This window comes from Magallana gigas, chromosome 8, assembly GCF_963853765.1.
Source record: "Magallana gigas chromosome 8, xbMagGiga1.1, whole genome shotgun sequence".
Lineage (NCBI taxonomy): Eukaryota > Metazoa > Mollusca > Bivalvia > Ostreida > Ostreidae > Magallana > Magallana gigas.
The window spans coordinates 13763187-13786802 of NC_088860.1; the positions used below are offsets into that span (position 1 = coordinate 13763187).

Genomic DNA, 23616 nt, shown 5'->3' on the forward strand with positions numbered 1-23616 from the left:
TACATAAAATTGTCTTTATTTATTTCGTCATAATACTGCAGACAGATGAGTCGTAACATCCCTTTTTATTATTTTTCCTTTATTTTGATTCCATTAGTGCAAGAACAGGTGCCCGTGAAAAATTCCCCGTGCTTTAAGGACAACATTCTGGTTAGTGGCAACAAATGTGACATTTTTGTTTCCTTTTGAGACTTGACAATTTTTTAACTGTTGCACTGTATATATATAGTGATGGCTGATAGACACATATTTTCACAACTAACAAAAAAAAAAACCCCCACCAAAACAATGACACCATCGAAAATAGAACAATTATATTGAACAAAAAAATGAAGCTGCTGTCTGGTACCCATTAAAACTTGAATAGAAAATTCTTATTTTTTTCTTCAGTTTGATTATCATAGCTGATAGCGATACATGTCACAATCTGCAACACACTTGGCAAATTTTGTAAATAACAAGAATAAAAAAAAATAAATTGACATATAATTTGATAGTCTCGATTGATTGTTAAAGATACAATATCGTGTTAAATGACAAGCACTAGTTGCATATATCGAAGTTTTCTGTAAAACTAAATAAAATCATGTCTGATGTATTTATGCTTTCAAATAAAGAATCAGCATTGATTAAAGTTTTATAATTTCACGTAAATATACGTTGGCACGTAAACCCGAAATTCCCCGTACATCTACAGAATTGCAGCATTCAATAAACAAAATAAAATCCAAGTTTTTTTTTAGATTAAAATTGACGAGAATTAATTTGAAACCTTACCATAACAAATATTTTTTGATTGATTGTTTTCAATTACATGTACTTCATTTACTTGTTGATTAATATGACAATTCAATTTACACGTACATCGGTCTTAGAACGTTGATTGGTAAATTTTAGCTCTCTAAAACTTATGTTTCCCAGGATTTTAAGCATGCACGCATGTCATTACACTTGCTTGTCTAATAACAGGTTGATATAGCCTTTTTGATGACTAAGGTTTATTTGTACTCAAAATAATGAGACATATAGACTGGGAATAATATATACCCAGGAGCACAACGTGTCAATTTCATAGGGCTGCAATGTACATGTAATGTAAAAAGAAAATCTAGTACATAGTATCTTTGGACCAATTTTGATTAAAGGAAAGATAACGATTTTCGTCGCGATGTCTATCGGAATTTATGAAAAGGCGGAGACAAAACAAGAATTTTCGAACAATTGCCAACCAAAAAGCAGGGATTTAAAAATGAAAATAAAATCCCGTGATAAGATTCCATTTAAATGACAAATCTTTTTATCAAAAACTAAGTACTATTATCTTATTAGACAGAGACGTTTTGCCAAGCATTATCCTTACTAAGTTTTAATTCCTGTCGTCCCTTTATTTGTTGAATTTCTATATTGTTATAAACATTCCTAAAGCTGGCGATCATACATCCAAAAATGATTAAGTGGTCCAAGATTAAAAAAATAAAATTACAATGCTTTATCTACAGCCAAAAACCATAATATATGAAACTGGCTGAGAGCGACTTCGCTATGGGAATCAAATTCTTTGCGAAGAAAATTAATGTTACAGACTACTAGTATACATTTACGCTTTCAAACTTTAAACACCATTTATTCAAACTTCCACCTCTATTCGGTATATACGCGCTAAACTGCGTCTGCAAAATCGTCCTCATTGTCCGACATACACACGTAGAACTCCTCCTCCTCGTCAGAATGACACACGGGATCCGCCCAGATGTCTCCCGGAAGTCCTTCCGCCGCCGTCATGAATTTCTCCTCCGTGGCGTACACGCGACCTTTGGTGGTGCGCGACCTAACGACCACTGCATCCACCGAATCCCATTCCTCGTCCTCCCGCGGTGACGTCAGAGACGGGTCAGGGGCGGCGCTAGTGCGATAAACCCGCCTGGTTCCTTTGATTGTCATTTGAGGTCTCTTCTTCTTTCCCAACGCGTCACTTTCTGCTTTTGTCAATGGGCTGTGCCCCTTTGTTGATTGTTGCGCGTCACTTCCGCTTTTTCGACGCAAACTTCCTTCTTTCATTTTGCTGACAAATTTGCTTAATCGCTGTCGGTTCTTTTTACTTACCCGTTGTAAATTATTGATTTCGTTCACAGATATCGGGATCTTTGGTCCATTTTCGCGTTTGTTTTTAATAACGTCTGCTATCACATTCTTGATGTCCTCGACATGGAGTAATGTATTAAATTCAGTCAGTTTTGAAAGTCTTTTGAATGCTTCGTGGGAATACTTGAAGTTAAACGTAGAATATGGCGATTCTTTGTCATCGAATATATCAAACGCGGCAAATTTGATTTCTTCGTTTGTTTCTCTCGGTACACCTGAGTTACAACAAAAAAGAATGTTTGTAAAGTATGTACACAACTTTCCAAATGATACTTTTACCTTAAACTTATATATGGGTAACAATGAGTTTAGAAATTTAGATTTATGTATATCATTTATTAAACGCACTATTCTAAATAAAACACCATAAACTCACCTGGAGCTTTAAATCTGCGAAATTCAATATTAACGAGACAAAAATGGAGAACTATTGGACAGTATGGATCTGTTGGATGCTTGAATATATACAGTTCTTTCATTCCTTCTCGATCAAAGACCGTTACGTCAATCGGGGGAAAAGGCAGTTTGTTCAGATTGGCCCATTTCTCCGCCAGTTTGAGTTCCTACAAGCACAGCAAATGTGTTAAGGTAGTTCACTACCGAATCCGCCTGGGGCTTCCGTTTATATTTACTGAATTAAATTTTTGGGAAAAGAAAATTCGACTGATTTGAGAAATTATTTCAAGGTAAAGTGAGCCACCTTAACAATTAATTTTTTTCTACAAAACTATCTGTTGAACCTCAGTGGCCACTTGAGAATATGCGTGAATGACAAACCGTATATCCAGTTTTTTTCGCGATGATCTAATTTTCGCTTTTTGCGATCTCTTAAATCGCAAATAATTGAATACGCAGAAATTAAATCCTGTATTATTTTCTATAAGAAACTGTTTAAATCGCAAAAAATGACTGATGCAACTTAAAAAATGTAACAGATTTTCCTATTTTCGCAAATTTTGTGACACGCGAAAAAAACCCCGAAAATACGGTAATTCACCTTGAAAGGCGGGGTAGTATCGCTGGGTCGGGCGCTGAAATCAAAAGACAGGATTATTTCCACGGCCCTCTGGGGTCGCAGTACAAGGGGATAGGGTGAATTGAAGGTCAGACCAGCGTCTACCATGTAGAGACGTTTGACATTGGTAGGATGTATCTCCAACAAGCCGTCAAAATCATCTAGATAAAATAAGATTTTGAGATTAAGGAACAACTTCTTTTAAGCCCCGGCAAGTATCTGAAAAAGTTTACTTTAACAACACTTTTTACCTTTTTGAGTATGGACATCTTCTGTGTAAGAAAAATATTTGGGCTACCTACTAGTTTATTTATTTATCAAATTCATTTAAATTATATTTATACAATGTCAATTTTCCCTACTTCTTCATTTATATGAGTACTTTCAGTACTTTGTCAAATGACATCATAATATTAATTTAAAATTAGTAAATTAATATAATTATAAATTAGATCATTTATTCCCTGTCAGCTGGAATGTGGTCTTTAATATCTCACCGCTTACTCTGTTGGCATTAGCACCTGATTCCTCAGGGTTAAATGGAGACAAGGGGAAAGCCTGTTGGAGGGACAACCCCCTCATAAAATTATGCACCACTCCGGCCCGGCCAGCGCGGGAGTTTAGGACCTCGAACCGCTTACTGCAATGAGGAAAACGCTAAAAGATTACGCTAAATTCTAGAAGCAGTATATTGTTTGTCAATTAAATAGTTTACCAAAATATCAAATATATTGGTTTTATAATCCAATCTCACGTTTAAAAAAAACATGGTTATTATATCGAACACGCTTTACATTAATGAATTCATGCTTACAGCGAAGTTATTTTTCATTCATTCAATTAATAACAAATCTCGTTAACTGTGTAAAATATCAATTGTCCCTGGCATACGCAAATTATCTTAAAGGGACATATCTCAACATCTTATTTTTAATCTTTATGTATGGTATCATGTGTTTTTATTTATGAATGATTCACCAAAATTTTAATGTTAGAAATCAAGTTACAAACGAGATATAGGGGTAAGAAGCCAAAACTAGAGTCTTATTACACATATTATTAACAAATAATGTAAGTAAAGAAATTATCATTTTTCAGACATCATACTGAGCAACTTGTGACAAACAAGATAAACTTATCCAATGAGTTCATAAATAAATGCAATTTCATCAACAACAGAATTAAATCCCATACCAATACTACACAAATGTAAACAATAACAGGATTCAGGCTTTGTTTACGAAACAAAGAAATCTAACCTCTGTATCTTGCTTGTAATTCGATATTTGACATTCAAATTTTGACAAAGCATAAAAAAAATTCATATTGACCATTCTAGACATTAAAATGGAAGAAAAAGATAAAACATCTGAGCTCAAATTATGTCATATATTCCCTGTAATGGCATGACCAGTCATAAAATATAATTCTAGTAAAATCGGACATGAATTTCACTCACTTTTCCAAGAGGCCCGATAGGAAGTTTTGCCAGTACCCTTTTTGTTTGGTTTTTCTGAGGGTGGCGTGCCTTGAGCGAGGGTGTCCGTTTGACATGCCCTTGGGTGCTGTAGGGGGAAACTTGAACACATTGTTGTTTTCTGGTTCCTTTTTTACTGGTTCCGGTTCCTCCTCCTCATCATCATCGCCTTCATCTTCGCTGCTATCGCTGGACTCCTCATCCTGAGCCTGCTCCAGTGATTTCACTTTGAAAATAGTATCAAGAACGTGAATACTGGTAAGTAACTTTCGTTTTCTATATGTATCAAAAACATTTTTTACATTTAAAGTTTTATTTGGTTCGGTTACGCCTTTCCATGCTGACAAGATATACACTGATGAGCAGTATATCCTTACAAGGGCGTTGTTACGTCAAATGTTTCCTATTGATTAGTTTCAGCTTATTTTGAATTTGATGAGCGACCTTAACTGTTTTTCATGTCATCTTCATTTTAAAGTGAAGTTTCTATCTTGCCACGAATAATAGTAAAAGGGTATATACATACACCTGCTATTTTAGAAAGAAGGTGTGTGTATATATATATATATATATATATATATATATATATATATATATATATATATATATATATATATATATATATATATATATATATTTATATATATAACAGGCTTGGGGTAATGCTAAATGTAATGGTAATGCATTGCAATGCATTACATGTTTTCAAAGTAATGCTAGTAATGTGTAATGCCTCAAAATTAGCATTACAAGTAATGCTAATGTAATGCATTACTTTCCAAAATCTAGTGTAATGCTGGCATTAAATGACATTACTTTGCATTACTATGCATATTTATGCATGTTCACTTTAAAAAATGTGATGAATAAATGAATAGTTGAAATTGAATTTGATTAAATTTATTTTTAAAGAAGAAAGAAATAATTCTAATTAAGAAAAAAATGTTTTAATTGTACATGTTTTATTAAAAAAGGTTTTTAAAAATTCATTTTTGAATTGTTTATATTACTAAAGATAACAGCACAATTTCATAACATTTTTAAGAGTGTTGTTATTAAGAGTTTTTAATCATTTAAACAATTTACTCCAATTAGTTTGAACTTCAATAAGAAATGTGTCAACAACACACTATGCCCCCAGGATAATCTAAGTATCAAAACAATCTATTGTTATAAGAAGTGCTAAACACCCCAATCCCCTTCCCTTCGCTATGTCACAATAGAATAGGAGACAGACATGCACCTTTAAAAGCAAAATGAATGCACTGTCCATCCATGATGAAAATCAATATCACTTCCAATATTATAACCCATTTGAAAATAATCTTACTTATTTTCTCTCTCTTTCTCTGTCTCTGTCTCTCTCTCTCTCTCTTGTATATTAATTACACTGTACATTAGTTTGGACTGATAGAAAATACAAGATTTATGTATTTAATCTATTATTGCACTTAATATATCCTAAGATAAAGATCGTCAAACAGTATTTTCCAGCCCAAGCTTTGACTGCTCCTGCAAAACATTTATTAAGTATAGCCCGGAAGATGGATGCATTTAAAAGATGAACCCTTTAAAACTTCGATCATAAGTGCAACAGCAATCTTTTGTCTTAAAGTGTCCTTCGTAAAAAGAAATACGATTAAAATATATTAAGAAATATAACTGGGAAAAATCATCTGTTTATAAATTAATAAAATTAAGTGTCCAAAATTATAAAGATTTGTGTAATCTGGGGATATATCTATATTTAGCTTATAAAAACCGCAACATTATTTCATAAATTGTTTTTTGTTACGCATGTTATCCTGTGTCTCTATTTCATATCTGATATTGTATCATGCCAAATGTCTATAAATATCATTTTACTTATGTAATATGTTGTTCATATTGCCACAATATGATTATATATTGAGCAAATAAAGAATGACTCTTGTTTATTCATTGAATTTGATCCTGATACTGAGCATGAAGCTGTAGATATGTTAAAGAGTGTTGTATATTTGAAACATTTGCAAAAACTCTTTATTAGCTTTACTTTTAAAAAAAAAGTAATGGTAATGGTAATGCATTACTTTACTCATGTAATGGTAATGTAATGCATTACTTCAAGAAAATCAAGTAATGGTAATGGTAATTTAATGCCCAAATTCATGAAGTAATGGTAATGTAATGCATTACTTTACAATGTAATTCGCCCCAAGCCTGATATATATATATAACAAAAAGTGTTCACCCTGATAAATACAATAATTTAATAATCATGACATAAAATAACGTGAACTTTCGTTATCGGTATGTCTTTCCATCAACAGGACAGATAATAAAAGACAAAAACGAATGAAATCAATTACCCGTGACGAAACGTCAAAACATCAAATTTGTATTTTTCTATGTGCTTAATATGATTGGTAACTTTTTGTGATTGATATTAGTTTTCAGATAAATTCAAAAGAAAAATACTTAGTTAACATACCCAAAATAATCATGAACAAATCAGCCAAGGCCGTTGGAATATGGTGTCTGCATTGTTCTTACCTCAGATTGTAGGACTACTCACTTTAAATTTGCTGCGTATTTTGTGTTCGACAATGTTTTACATATAAAGCAATCTAAATTAGGTAACGTTACTTTAATATAATTTTTTTCTCTTGTATAAGTGTAAAGTTATATCCAAAAGCTCTGAGCAAAATTCAACCAAAGCGGAAGTGTTTGCGATATTTAACAAAGGTCAAGGTCTCGGGTCGCAGCCAGAAGTCAAGATCAATGCAATCTTCACTACTTGAATGTGAAAAGGAAATCAGCCATCCCGACGGCAAGACAAATGAATGTGTTTATTTCATATAGTAAATTACATTATACTGGGTGAACACTAAAAAAGTTTGGTTCAGTGTATACTGTATATACCGGTATTTTATAAAATAAAATTACATATAACGTCAGATGCTTAAGTTAAACGGAGCCTCGCACAGGGTTTTGACACAATATGTGCCAAAAAAACCATTAAAAAATCGTATATATAGTTTACTATATATACGATTTTTGCACAGATTGTGTCAAAACCCTGTGGAGCCTCGTGTAAATCTTAATCCGATTAAAATCACAACACGGGACAAAAGACAGACTGATATACACAAATCATTGATCTACAGATTCTAACGTTCCACAATTTTATCCAATTCTACTAAATTAATCAAGTGTTGAATAAACTATTGAAAAATAAAAACACGCAGACAAAGTTTGTGTAAATCTTTGATAAACAATGTTTGATATCAAATGTACCGCATAAAACAATTTATGTATCATTTTGTTTCGTTTGATTCCTGTTTTAACATACGGAAGAACTTTAATTTCTTTCAATAAAAAAGGGAAAAATCGAGACTTACCCATTTCCTGCCTAATCATCTCCACCGGGTCCTTGTTTCGGTTATCTTCAAGAAGCCTCTTAAACAAGATGCAGAATGCACTTCCCCATATCCCTACAGAAGAAACACCAATCGTCTACATGTAACTTATCACTCATAAAAATCTATCTCCATATCTAAGTTTATTTTGAATATTTTTTGATATACAGAGGTTTTTTGTTCAAGGAAGTTTGAACACATATAGTCTAAAATGACTTCGCACATCCAGCTCTTTTTTTCTTATAATAAAGATCTAAGATGTCATAATTTGGAAATCACGAGAGAGAGAGAGAGAGAGAGAGAGAGAGAGAGAGAGAGAGAGAGAGAGAGAGAGAGAGAGAGAGGGGGTACCTTGTAAGAAATGAAGAGGTGGTTCTCCGTATGATTTTACCAATTTGCCCATGAAGAACTTGCTTCCAAACAGTTCTGAATTCATATAGGCTCCATATTTTGGCATTCCAATTTCATAAGGTGAAAACTCAACCCATTCTGTAAAAATCAAATGACAAATGATTGGAATAACCTTAAATAAATTATCAAATACCATAAAGAAGCATTAATTCAAAATGTCGTACCCTGAAAACTTCTTGCCGACCGATCTGCTTTTACGTTTACACACGTCATAAGTGGAAGTGGCACTTTTCCATCTTTGACCTTTTCACGCATGTCTGACAACTTTGTAGTTAACCTCTGTGATTAAAAACAATCAGATCCAAATTCGATGCAATGAGTGATTTGTATTTACCTTTTTAACTAAATTCACATTCGTTATTATTCAATAATAAAACTACATGTACTATTTATCTTTGGTCTTTGCTTACGTCTTTTAGAAGGGTCTCCCCCACGAGGTGTCCAAAGATGTCCGTAAAACTAACAGGTTGTCCGTTCCGGCGTTTTTCGAGGATCCGGTCCACGTAGCGGTATATACTCTGAGGGGACAGCAGCCAGATGAGACTAGAGTCAATGTTGTTCATTAACTCATCCTGCATGTCCCCTGGGTGCATCTCTGGCCAGTCCTTGTGCGAGTATAGTGTGGAGACATACCTAGGTAGAAAAGTGGATAGAATAAGTGGAAACGCACTTTGGTTAATTTATTGACTGAATACACTTTTTATAATTGTTGAGATGGAAAAGCACGCGGAATAGGGTAGTTTATCTTTAGATAAATATATTGAGTGGATATACTCGCATATGAGTGACTGACAAAATAAGAGATGGGATAGAGGACAAATTAAGGCGAAAACACTCTGCAACTAGGAGAGGAGAGGATCAGAACAGGTAATCAGCTGAAGAAACCTACTGGAACAGTCCATAGAATGGCAAGCACCTTCATGATTGAGCTTTACAGACTTTCAAGAGCATTTAACAGCACAATAAGGGTCAAGTTATGAAATCTACACAAGCATTATGGCATTCCTGATATATATATGTCAACATCAGCAGAAAAATATCTGATGGATGTACTAACTGTGTTATCGAAAGCGGAAAGACATCTGACTGGTTCAAGGTTCAGACCGGAGTGAGGCAGGGATGTGTCATGTCTGGTTCCTATTCATCATTGTGGTCAATTGGATAATGAGAAAAACCAACAATGAGAAACAAGGTATACGTTGGAAATTTATGTCGCAGTCCACACTAGAAGAATTTGACTACGCCGATGACCCGGTGCTTTTATTCAGCAAACAAAGTGCCTTTTTCACCCATGAACAACTTATGGAAATCAGCCAAACATAGCACTAAGACCAAGCTAAGAATATTCAACACAAATGTCATCTCTGTGTTATTGTATTGCTCTGACCTCTGGAGAACCCCCGAAAAAGATGATGAGAATCTCGATACATTCTACCGGAAATATCTTCGGAGAATTTTGAAGATACACTGGCCAGACAAGATATCGAACCAACAGCTATATGAACAAACATCAACAATCCTAATGTCAAGAACAATCCAGGGTATGCATTGGAGATGGATAGGCCATGTTCTCCAAAGGGACAACAGTGCGAACATCAGAACTGCGTTGACCAGGGCTCCTGATGGAAAGAGAGGCGAGGAAGGCCAAAGAACACCTGCAGGCACACAGTAGAGAAAGGGAGAAAAGAACTAAAGTGGCACAGTTTGAGAGAGGTGCAGGTTATCGCCAGCGACGTCGCAAGAGGTGTACTTTGTTGCGCGACCTCATGCGTCCTCCGGGGGCACGGATTGGATAAGTAAGTAGTACTCGCATATGAATCATGAAATGTAGGTATTGTCAAAGTATGATTGCGTGTGGTAATTGATATCCTCATTTCGTGTGTTAATATAACACTTAGACCTAGTATTTCTTTATATGTTCTCTGTAGTCTCTAGATATTTCTTAGAGTCAGGACAGTGTCTTATAAATCGTAACGTAACATTGGTTTTTTCCCCATTTGTTAAAATTTAATACCCATGGAATGATTTTAAAGAACGTGATTGATAAATAAAAAGATATCTATTTACTAGTATGTTCACAGACAATATAGTTGTCAAATTTGCTCAATAGCATTTTTGATATTCATGCACTCTCTAATGACCTACAGACGTATCATGTACAGTAACCTATGTATATGTATATGTATATGTATATGTGTATGTATATGTATATGTATATGTATATGTATAGGCATTTTGAATCTAAAGAAAAACATGGGGTGAATGTACTCTTGATTATTTATTGTGCAAAGTGCATGTTCAGCACTTTGTAAAAACAACAATTTTTCTTGGATATATCCCAAGGTTAGTTGGTAGAAATTCGCTCAAATTACATCCAAAAGATTGTGGTGAGTTTTTCCTAGAAATTACAATTATAGCTAATGTATTTCTGGAAAGTCGAAATTGATTTTAGTGTACTGCGAGGAAGCTTTTGGCACCATCAATTACAATAAAGGGCATACGTGGGCAATAATATTTCTTCGAGGTTTATTTTTAAATTTTTCTCACAAAATATCAAAATCTACCAGAAGAACAAATAAACCCAAGGTTAAGTGTTTTACATGTATGTTCCTTCTGTTTGCATCACTGTCATACGTTCGGATTTTAAACTATTTCTCAATGTATATTCTAATATATATGCAAATCATTATTACTGTACAAACATTTGACTTTTTTCACACGATATTACCATGACGATCCGGAGAGTCCAGCCACATAGGAAGTGACGTCAAGAATGCCGGACTTCTTGAGAGCGTTAAAGACGCCACTGTACGCCACCATGGCGCGGAATCCGCCCCCGGATCCTATCACGCCCACTGTCGGAACCTTTATAGTAAAAAAAAAAAGAGTATTAAAAACTTCTGTTAAATAAATAATTCAAAGATTTTGGAGATAATGATATAGCAAAAGTAAATTGCATGAACACGTTTTATATTAGTGAATTGAAGTATTTAATGCTAGTAAAATATATTTAAGTTTTCATGAAAGAAGTTTTTTAAAAAATTAACTAGCGCATGATATCCTATATTTGTATATGAGATTAAACTGACCACCAAGGAAATTTCTTCTAAGCGGATCAAAAGCTTAAAGAGACAACAAAAACCACGACGAATACTGCATATCCGTAATACCCCTTCCCCATTGTTAAATACAAATAAATAAGTGCAACAGCACTTCTGACACCTACGGTATTACAAGGTTGCAGCAAAGGGCAATGGACACATTTGTCATTACAAGTATATGTATAAACTGACAAAATGAATACGGTGAATGAACATCTTTGCTGCAAATGCATTAAAGGCATCGTCAGAAATACAGGACCAGTCACAAAAATGCCTACATTTCTTGGATAGGTTCGGTAAAATTGTCTTGGTTTCATAAATATTCTTTAGCGATTTTCATTCACGAAGGAAAAGCCAATCTCACCAGTTTAGGGGGGCGGGGTGTTATAAAAAACCAAAGACCATCAAATGAAAATATATGTAAGAACGTTTTATTATTCACGCAATTGGTGAGATTTTCATCACAAAAGTGTAAAGCCCCACATCGTGTGCAAGATTTGCCACTGGGCGATATATGAATAAATACAGGTATAAGGGACTGGACGAATTTGCTAATTTTTATTTCTCCAAAACACACCTCCTCAATATCCTGTGGTCCCCTCTCCTCTCCCAGTAATTCCACCATTTTCTTCATGACGACATCGCTTCTATTTTTTCTAAAGTCTTTTTCCTGATCACACAGGCACAGACTATACCGGAGAGTAGGGTTTTCGCTGCAAGTTAACATGTAACATTGAGGTAATTACGTGTAACGTAATACATAAGTAACAGCTGTAAGAGAACAAGAATGTAAGAAGGATCGTGATATGGACTCCAAGGCAACAAAAGAGTGAATTTAAATAGATCTAAAATGCAAAAACATCATTCATGAATAAAACAAAACAAACAAACGACACAATGTAAAGAAAACTAACCGACTTTCCAAAAAGATCAAATTAAGAATTTTAACTTTATGAAACGAAAAACGTTTCCAAATTTAATGTAAATCAATGTATACAAAATATAACATACTTAGTTTATTGAAAATAACACAAGTTATTTAATCATCTATTTATTTTTTTTTGTTCAACTGAAAAAAGTTCAATTCATTTCCGAAGGACCAAACATTTCAAACTTCATTTTAAAAAGGCAGCGAATAGAGAAAAAACAGACAAACACAAGGAATCTAAAGTGTATGGATTTCTTCCAAAGCAAATTAAAACGACCGAGTAAAAAAAGTTTGCAATGAAAATTCGATCGTTTCAAACATGTTACTACTGTTAACACTGTAAATGAATCCCTAATTTATTACGCTTTCGGTGAAGAAGGAAGAAAGCTGTCACGGAGACAATGGAGCATTTTTTTTTTACTGATGGCTGAATATGTTGTTTTCATGCATTACGATTTTAATGAATCAAATTTATCAGTTTTAAGCTTATGCGGAAACCCATTTCGGGAAATAGATAATGATCGAAAAAATCTCTACATATCACTAGTGTCAGACGTTTTTTTTTTAAATTAGGTAAAATACTAGCTTCTAGTGACATGTTGAAATAAATGCAACTGTCAAAAAAAACCAACTGTCCTCTATATTGACATTTAGAATTTATATATGTTCGAGCAAATAATTTATCTCATTATTACCTACGGGTATTCACGTAACCTTAGTCATGAAACATGATTGTATAATATACAGAATCTATTGAATATAGAAAAAAGATATTTCTATATATTTAAATAATTGTCTATGGTTCGACATTGTTTATATTCGTATGAATACATGTAATGTTATATGTGATAATTCATATATGATATACGTATCTGAAACTTGTATGCTATACCAAGTACTATTTCTAACAGTCTATAAATGTACTTAGAATATACTAGAAATTGGTTTATATATATACATGTATATATCGACGATTGTAGCGAAGGAGAACATAATTCAGGAAATAAAAATGTACTTCCTACATTGACGTACTAAGAAAGTTGTCATAATATTCATGAACTTTCTTCCACTGGGAATTTTAACCTAAACCCGGTCGGGATTTCCCCATTTATATAATAAATTATTTTTTTTTCGGGGGGGGGGGCGGCGGTAGCCGAGTTTCGTGAATTTTGATGTGTCGAATTCATATGCATAAACATGCATCTGAAAGGAAAGAGAAAAAATTAATTCTTTTTAGATGTGCTGATGTTGGTCGATATAAATATTTTCTTAATGTTGAACATGAGAATCAGGCTGAGCAAACTCTTGATAACGAAAGTCTAGCAGAGTAATGAAACGATGGTGATAACATATATGTATATGTACTGCAAGAGTCAATGATCTTAGCAATGGTAAACGCATGAGAATAGTTGTATCATTGCATGAAAAGGGGGTCATGGGTATACCTGAACTGTCGGAAACTGAAAACAAAAACGGAACTAACAATTACGAATTTCATTACCTATATATGCATATTCAATTATTCATGTCTTCTGATTCAAACTACCTATCACAATTTAGAGTAGAAATTCATTTGGCTGAGGATGCCACTGTCCAACTTACCAACGTGCGATCCGAGAAATTGCATACCTATATTAAGTCATTTACAAAATTCAATGCTTTTTTATCATCTTTATAAATGTAATCAAATTTACTGCAATATTTATGTGTGAGAATAAAATTTTCCAATCTATCGTCTTACAATGAAATATATGTACGTAAAAAGTAAAAACAGAAACCTACTCCTCGTGTATCCGGAATTCTAGTTCAACTTCCGATTTCTGAAGAAAAAAAATATAACAGTATTGAGGTGCAATTAGGAGAAATCCTATAAATCAAATCAAATGAAAATCATATACTGTGGTTTCACCAATATTCGATGGCATATTTTGGTAGACTCAATGAAAATGATTTAGTTGGTCTTAAATAAAGAAAAGGTAAATTTGTGCGCAATGATCCTATTAATACAATGCTTTCTTCCAGAAATTGCACTTTGATTAAAATCTAATTTCGTAGATGAACTAAACAACAAAATCCGCGCGAAAATGAAAATTTGTATTCAAAGAATATTGACGAAACCAAAGTAAAAAAAATTACCCCATCCTTAGGGAAGAAGAAAGACTTTGTGACCACTTCATTGGGGGGAAGGTCGTTCAGTGAGTACCAAGCGTCCCCGATCGTTTGATCCAATGATCCATAATTAGCTTCCATCAAAATCATATCTGTCCATAATAAAAAAAACAAAAGATATAAAACTTAATGTGGCTAATGAGGAGAGATGTTTTTATCTACTAATATGGTTAAATATTCATTTATAGAAAATCATTCTATCATCCCATGTATGCATGCCCGTAGACTGTAATTCGGCCAGCCACGCCGTCACCAACTTTCCTCAAGTCAATACTCAGCCTCAAATATGAGATTTGACCTCAAATTTATGTACTTTTCTTAAAAGGATTTGAGTTGAAGAACGAGTTGAGGGATTTGAAAATTTTGGTGACGGTGGAGCCCGGATGATTGTTACTCAGCCATGCATACCAAAACAAACATAGGACTGTCTGGGTGATGATTTTACATGTACCATTCTCCCGTAAATAAACGACTAAATAGATTATTCAGGAGGCTAAAAGATCAACATTCGCTAATGGAAACTATTTGAAAATCCTACTTTAAAAAAGTTTTCTAGTCAAACGCCATCAATTAATAAACCTTATTTTTTCCTCTTTTATTGTTTTTAAACAGGGCTCGGCTCTACTTTTCCGTAAGCTTGGAATATTCAAAAAGAAGTCTTAATTTGTCACAAGGTAGATAAACATCATATACGTTGCAATAAAATTTGAAAATTACATAATCGTGGTTAAATTTTCTCTAAATTCGCTAGTTTCCGATTTTCCAAATTTATGCACACTTAAATTTAAAAAGAATTCCCGTCAGTTCCAGCTGATACGAGAGTCCCTTCCTCACGTACAGGTGTTAAAGAACCTTAAAAAAATGTTGTGAGTAAAGATTGACTTGGAGAGGGCAGTGGTTGGTTTGTTTATGGTGAGGTAGTTTAACTTGTTGATCTTGTTAAAATAATCCCTGAGCCCGATTGCGCCGGTCAGATCTTATCTGTCCATGCCGCCCCCGGGGTTTAATAGTCCTGGGCTCAGTTTACAGGTATCAATAGACACTTTTACCTGTAATGGATGCCGGTGTTAATTTCATTCCAATTATCTGGAGTATTTAGGTTACTTGTACATACATGCGTACAATATTTTACCTATATGCACATGAATATTTTCTTTAATACTTTGTACAAACATTATTTTTAGAATAAATCTCACAAGTACAAAAAGTATAGAATAAACACCGAAGCTACATGTAACTTTTGTATAGTACCACTCATTATCTGAAAGGTATTATGGGCCAGAGAGAGAGAGAGAGAGAGAGAGAGAGAGAGAGAGAGAGAGAGAGAGAGAGAGAGAGAGAGAGAGTTGTGATCATTGTCTATAACCTAGCCATATATATGGAATGCATATATGATATAAATATTTATATCATATATATGGAATGCATATATGATATTAATATTTTTCAAGTCATGTTATTATGTTTAATCAAATTTTAACTTTTGAATGTCGGTTTTATTTAATGCATTTAATTCATAAGAAAATTTTCTTTCACGATAAATTATCGTCGCAAATCATGGCCAATGTGCAAGATCCGCTTCCATTGGATAGGTAGAAGGGAGCTATGCGCACTCGTCTTTATATTTTCATTATTAAATCAAAATCACGAGTTTCCGGTCATAATTGATGATTTAACACGTTATCAAACAACTCAATGATACATCAGGGCGTGTCGTTCATTTCGGGATGGGTGTATGTAATATATTTCAAGGTAAATGGTATAAGTCACAAACTGACGTCACGACTTTATCCGGGTAGCAATCGAGCACGACTTTGGGAACCTTTTCGGGTGTCAATGATAATTTTGATCGTCTCAAGGAAAACAATTATCCCACCAACGAAGCAGCAAAAAAAAAAAATTAAAACCACTCATCCGCTACCGTGACATTGCATTTACTAGTAAGTTTGCTTACGCAACGTGATGTCATTTAGTGTATGATAAGCTTAAACGTGGAGAATAAGACAACAAATAAACGTGAACTAAGCGGATTTTAATGCACCGCATCAACGCATTTCAGAATCTTATTAAACACATGAAAAGCTTTCGATCCGATTTGGTTTTTAGTTATTGCAGCTTTTTTCAGAGATGATAATTCATTTCAGATTTACATCAAATTTGCAAAATACAAAAAGACACACATCAAAGGCTCTTGAACTTAATATTCAATTTCACAGATATTAATATTTTTTAAAAGTAATACTAAAGTATAAAGGACTGAACAACATCCTATAGCTTCATATATGTACGGTGTAAGACCGCATATATACCCAATAGATATTAATTAATAATTATAGGAGTCTGTATGATCAGCAAAGTAACCATTAGATCTGCCTTAATTAATATTTTACAAATAATTGTTTTTAGCTATAAACTATTTTTTGATAACGCAAACAAATCTAAATATTTTGGCTCTGAAATTTGAATATTTTTCCATATCTTTATTTTTAAAGAGAGTTCTTCTTTTTAAGGAGATTAATATGTTCTAAAAATGTTCATGACCATATAGCCCCCTTAATTGTAAGAAGTGTTAATACAGACAAAGGAGAACCAACGTAATGTCAATACATCAGCAAGTTCATGGAATTAGGCAGAAAATGATCCTTGTATATAACCCCCATCTTTTTAATACTTTTTATGATAAAAAATTTAACATTCGTTCAAACCATTTCTTCCTTGTTATCTTGCCAAAATAAATCTCCTTTCTTATTATCAATGTTTCCTTTTTCGCTTCTTTCCATGAAACATCATTAAGTGAAAGTCTGTCCTTTCCTTAATTTGAATGAGAATTTTTTTTTACTTCTGAATACGAAGTAGCTCGGTAAAAACATATGCATGTATGAGAAGACTTATAAGGTTAGACGGTGGTTAATTAAACCAAGACCCCTGACAAATAAAGTTTACTTTTTACAGACTTGTAGGGATCAAATAGTTCCCCTCTAAAGCCACTCCAAGCCCCTGACGGACAAGTTGTTTGAACGTTAGAAGTAAACCAACATCAGTCAATGTAGCCCTTCAATGTATATTAAAACAACTGCAAAGATTGTCGCCATTTGTATGCTATGAAAGACGTGTACAAAAACATCTAGTTAAACTTTAAAGAGGGTTATTATGGATAATTTACATCAAATTGAAGATCTTTCATGGAAAGAGTTCTGTTAGTGGAACTAATTAAAATATCAACAATCCAAAAGCTTTAGGGAAATTTGTATTTAAACGTATGAAAAGGCCCGACTACTATGTATTTTATTTTTAAATGATGGTATTCAGTCATGAATGTTTCAAGTACTGGAATGTCTTGATATACATCTTTATTCATGTGGGGAAAATCTATGTAAATCTATGGAAATTATAACTTTTCCAGGTTGAAGGAGGAAGACAAGACTAATTCAGCAACGATTCGCCGGATTCTGCATCTATTTCCGTAGACTTATTTCGTAGAAATTGTTTATTTTCTACTTTAAAAAAATCGTAACGTTAACAAAGAGAAAAGATCGTCCCACGGTGCTTAAACCCTATAATAGACATACATTGTAACTAAATACAGCAAATACAAGGACACAGAGGATTTGGGAGCAATAATCACAGGGACCAAGCCCGTTTGAAAATTAATTTCAATGTAACCATAAAAACATTGAAATTAATGTTAAAACGGGCGTGGCCCATGTGGCAATAATAAGGTGCACGAATTCAAAAGAAACACTTCCTGAACAAACTCTGAGTTACCAGTGTCAGTGTTAATAATATACGTGTGCAATTTTATTTTATTTTTTTGGACTGCAGTGATCTGAGCCGTTTACTTACAACATATCTCTTTAAAAGTTATTAACCAATAAAAATGCATTTCTGTGTTTAAATTTTCAGCTTTCTTTATAATTATTCATGTTTAATATGTTGATGAAAATTACAAATCATTACCAGAAAACCATTAGACCATTCCTGACGGGGTTATAAGGTATCTGGTTTTTTTTTTAAAATTCAATTATATCATACTATTAACAACAATAGCTTTAGTAGGAGAAATACTCAGTGGATGTAAGTATCTCCTGTCCGTGCGAATGGGTCAAACCCATCGGCTCTTGGGTCAATTATATTACCTCCCCTTAGTTACTTTTACTGGTCTGCATCATCCAGACGTTTGTAAGTATTTTGCGGAGGTGAACACAAACGCCTGGATGATACAGACTACTCAGCATTACCTCCGAGTGCCTTTTTGTTAATGGATAGTCTTAGAGGCACGTAGATGGTTTCTCAATGAGAAATCTTAAACCAAGATTTGTTAATGAGTCCATTGCATGTACATCTTATTACTGCACTACTAACATTAGCATCATAATACATACACAATGCATGCTACAATAGATCATTCATGCTCCAATGTAAACTACACAAACATGACCTATTTTGCAAAACGACAGAGTTTTTTCCTTCTTTTCCCCCTGACTTGGTGAATTGTAGATACACATATAGATAAAAGACTGTTCGGCGATGGTTTCACATCACATTTACAATGCAATCGCCGTAAATACCCCACCCTTTCAAACTAAAAACTCCATGCAAACAGAAAAGACGGCAATTCTTTACATCTAGAGGAGAACAAATGATAGAAACAATTTGTCGTGGATTTGTAAACATACGTAATTTGTTGTCGACTGCACCATCCAAGAAAAACGTAAACTCCTCGTTCCAGACTGGGTTGACCTCGTTGTCCTTGGTTTTTGTTCGTCTGCGGCCTTCTGGGGCCGTTTTTATCCGGAGAATGAGGTACGGGTCTGGGGTGTCCACTGTAACAAACAACATTAACGAAACATAAAACGTCACTTGCTCCAAAGGTTTTTAACAAAGTCAGAGGAAATCATATGGAGGGGGTTTGAAATGTGCGATGAACAAAGTTTATTCAGTGTATAAGCGTGAAAGGTTTTGGTCAGCGGTCAATAAGGGCAAGACCATCATCACGAAATTGAACTGAATTGATTTTCAGGTGCAGAATGTGTGTTATACAGATACATCAAAGGTTCCTGTTCAATTACTTTTATGGTCAAAGCTTAGTGTTCCGGGAACCGTGACCCTTTCTGGACAATTTCTTGTATCTAACTTACTACATGTACATATGTAGAAATAAATTCATCTAAACGTAATTTACTGGAAACATATTTCGCAATTGTTCATCAAGAGAGTGTCACACGGTAAGTAAAAATTGCAACAAAGCTTTTAAATTCAAGTTTTTGTCTTGTTGAACACTTTAAACCCCCCCCCCCCCCAATAAAAACCCAAAACAAAACAAAACGTAAATACAAAATGATTATATGTGATGAAACTATAGAAGTGTATTTCAACACGTGAAGAATTTTTTGCAAGCCCGGGAGTCGAAAACTGTTCAGATGTTAGAAAAGCAGTGACCTTATTTAGACTACATTTTCTCAGTGTCGTGTCTTAACATAATGCATACTTAAACTCGATATTGTTGACACCTTGAAATAGAGGAAACTAAAAACACTTCACTAAAACGGAAAGAAAAAGCTCAGATTGTGGCTACATGCACATATTAGATTGACATTGTTGCGTAACACATACAGACAGAGAGAGAGAGAGAGAGAGAGAGAGAGAGAGAGAGAGAGAGAGAGAGAGAGAGAGAGATTAATCTCAAAAGAATTAACACCGGAGATAAACAAATTTTTATGATACCACTCAATATCTGAAAGGAAGTGTGGACGCGAGAGAGAGAGAGAGAGAGAGAGAGAGAGAGAGAGAGAGAGAGAGAGAGAGAGAGAGAGAGAGAGAGATTTTATCATATCATACATAAAACGTTAAATATCATTAAAGTTAAGTGACATGAATTAATTTCTGAAGAAACCAAGATCGTGGCCATAAAAGCCAGCTTTCGGCTTTTTTGTACTTGTAATTCCGTGCGAACTTTTCAACGCATGAATTGTCAAAAAAATATAACAGTTCAGTTCAATGAGGCGCCTCAGTTGAGAAGAAAATGGCGCAAATGATATTATGATTTTATGTTTTCCGTCATGCTCAGTTATTGTTGGTGAAAACACACCTACACACCTTCTTTTGTTTGTGAAAACAAGGAATCTAAGAAAAGGTGGCTGACTGAAATAAATACGCGAGTAAAGGATGGAGGGGGGGGGGTAATTTAATTTTGAAGTGTCTCAAGTGATTTTCTTTAAGTAAATGCTATATCTGAACAATGCGAGTCTAGCGTCTGGTGATTTGTATAGATTATGATGAGTGCGATCCACTTGTGTACAAATGTAACAAGACTAAGGATGTCCGCCTTTGTTTATCACACACAATCGGTTATATTGATCGATATTCAAAACAATGGTCGCATGACAGGTGTATTGCCAGTAAATGTTTGTGGGTGCTTTTTTTAAACAATTAGTTAATCGAAAACCAGTAACTGGTGCAGCATTAAAAAAAATATTTGGACTTGATGTTATAATTGGTATGTATATGGGATGATATCTATTCTAAAACATATCAATTGTCGTTCAATATCTATTGTAAGAAGCATATGTCGCTTACCGTAATCCATCCATCCCTTCGTGATGTTTCTGCCCCTGACGACCTTCACATTCAGAATCTTACACGATCTGTGTTCCACCTACAGGGAATTCAGAAAGAGAGAATTCATCATTTGTCTCTTTGTTTGATATTGATTGTGTCACAAAGCGCGTTGAAACTATTGCACTTGCACAGATAAGACGAAAGAGTCATTGACCTTTCTCTCGCTTTATTGACCCCACCCCTCCTTCACCCCTACCCTCAGTAGTTGTGGTCAGTGCAAGTGATTCAATATTATACACTGTAGTATATCTATATATGTACTATTGTATAATTTTATATGGTCTTTCTTAATATAATGTAGATACGCTACAGACATTATTATGTAGGGGACTTATTCTTAAGTTTAAGGGCCCTTGAGAGAAATCAATGTTGGAAGACACGATACTTCATAAATAGAATATCCAACTCATTATATCAATTATAGAACGTAGGGTGAAGCATATGTCAATTAGAATTCGCATTTCCCTTGTACTGAATAAAAAATAAACTCAGAAAAATGCCCGGTCCTTAAGAAGGCTGGACTGAGATACCATCTGAACGTAATATAATGGAATCATCGCTGTGAACAGTATAATGCTTCAAATCTATGCCTCATTTGCATAGTCTATGCTTCATCTGTAACTTTTTCTTGCTCAATTTTAAAGTATACTTCCAGCAATATCATTAAAAACAACAGCAACAAATCTGAGTGAGTAAACGATTTATGTGTAAATTGTAAAGAGCCTGGATCTCCGTCTACTTGTATTCTCAGTGTGAACCACTTGGCGAGCGACTTGTCAATTGTGAAAATTATAAAAAATGAGGATATGAATAATAAACATGCTGTTTGTACAAGAATTTGTTGTCTATTGCTCAAGTACTGGACGAAATATACATATGTGTGTAGTTACATAGGTCAAGCATGTGTAGTACATGTAAATCATATGAGAGAGGACTGTATCAATCCAGCCATTTTATTGCACACACTTACCTCAAAGACTTGATAGGGATCGAACCTAGCAAATAAAAGAGATAAGGATGTTATCAAAACGTTACACAACCCAAACAAACAAGACACCCCATGTTCTCCCTTTCCAAGCACAATTATCAGTGCGGGTGTCTTCAGTCCTTCGATTCTTTAAAATGTGAACTTAAAAAAGAGCCTTGAATATATTAAAATAAAAAAAATTGAAAATTGTGACGACTGTGAATAGTTACCCTGTGTTGAAGGTCATTGTCTAATTTCCTGAGGAATCGAGTATAGAAAGACAACAGGCTGCTCTCAGTTGCCTTATGTCATAGGGCCATATTCAGACGAAGGATTAATAACTTGACGGCACGCATTCCATACTAAGTCTATAAAAACTCTGACCTCAAGGAAAACCGCGCACAATTTCAGAAGCTGTTGAACCTCACATAACAACTGAAAACGACCAACAGTTAGTACTCCACTGTAAAATACCACTGCCAGATACTAAACAATCCTCACTTCTCAGTCCTGGTTATATATGAAGTAGTTTATCCGGTATGTACAGAGATAGCGTGACGTCACAGACCGGAACCAAATTGTTTTCTCTCCCTCTCTCTAAAAGAAAATTTTAAGGTTTAAATCTATTTTTATCTTAATAAGGACATGAGTCTTTAGCAGACTTCGTGTGTAAATACACAGGTAAACGGTAAGAAAGATAGATTATTCCTCTCTGTCCATAGACGGGCGGAGCAGTTTAGATGTTTTAAAGTTCTCGGTTGCTGTACTTTGTTTGATCAAGATCTTGGCGAGCCGCGGGGGTAGCGCAGTCACGTGACGCGCCCTGACAAATCTGGGATCCTCCCACCTGATCACGACACGTTCTAGAATATTTCAACTTTATTCTGAGGTTTTTTGACCTTTTGTTAATCACGCATTTTGATTAATATAATTCATCAAAAGTTACTATACCGTAACGATTGCACTCTCGGCCTATTATTTTGTGTAGGTTTTGATGGTGACAATGGTTATGTATAAAGTACATATCTTTCTTAAACTCTATGAGTAATTTTTATGCATTCGGTGCCAGTCACTTACCTTGTTGGATAATAGATCTGATAATAGTAATCAAATACTGATTCAAGTCAATGTTGCTCATTTATATCCCGAAATATTATAAATATTTATAAATATTAAAACGTTGATTTTTTTTTCTTTCCTATTTTTTATTTAGTTTTCTTTAAATACTCATTAATAGAAGCGTGACCATTTCATATTCAGGTGAACATACAAATAACTTATTAATGAAGCCAAGAATTAATAATCCACATTAATAGATTACATATGAAGTTCAAACACAGTACACAAAACAGTTGGCACATCATGCATGTATTTTTGGAATAATTTT

General features: G+C 34.2%; 1 protein-coding gene across 3 annotated transcripts; it reads right to left on the reverse strand.

Annotated features, from left to right (window-relative positions):
• Nucleotides 1–22964, reverse strand: LOC105340783 (cytosolic phospholipase A2). 3 transcript variants are annotated; one of them, XM_034471474.2, is made up of 19 exons: nucleotides 22460–22964; nucleotides 22233–22257; nucleotides 21221–21299; nucleotides 19321–19467; nucleotides 14612–14736; nucleotides 14258–14295; nucleotides 14078–14104; nucleotides 13921–13935; nucleotides 12125–12260; nucleotides 11175–11311; nucleotides 8857–9079; nucleotides 8611–8725; nucleotides 8387–8524; nucleotides 8018–8110; nucleotides 4617–4860; nucleotides 3655–3797; nucleotides 3140–3318; nucleotides 2519–2705; nucleotides 1–2357 (listed from the first exon to the last, which is right to left on the reverse strand). In XM_034471474.2, the coding sequence occupies exons 1-19, from the start codon at nucleotides 22474–22476 to the stop codon at nucleotides 1660–1662; spliced, it is 2766 nt and encodes a 921-aa protein (XP_034327365.2). In that variant the 5' UTR covers nucleotides 22477–22964; the 3' UTR covers nucleotides 1–1659. The 3 variants fall into 3 exon arrangements, with proteins under 3 accessions (XP_034327365.2, XP_034327367.2, XP_034327368.2); XM_034471476.2 differs by lacking the exon at nucleotides 14078–14104 and having other exon boundaries at nucleotides 22460–22963; XM_034471477.2 differs by lacking the exons at nucleotides 13921–13935; nucleotides 14078–14104 and having other exon boundaries at nucleotides 22460–22962.
• Between the last annotated feature and the right edge of the window lie 652 nt (nucleotides 22965–23616).

Excerpts from the sequence above, each read along its gene's own strand:
- LOC105340783 (XM_034471474.2), bottom strand. Across the intron at positions 19,468-21,220 it reads GAAGGGATGGATGGATTACG|TGGACACCCCAGACCCGTAC; the intron begins GTAAGCGACATA and ends TGTTTGTTACAG. Across the intron at positions 4,861-8,017 it reads GATGATTAGGCAGGAAATGG|TGAAATCACTGGAGCAGGCT; the intron begins GTAAGTCTCGAT and ends CTATTTTCAAAG.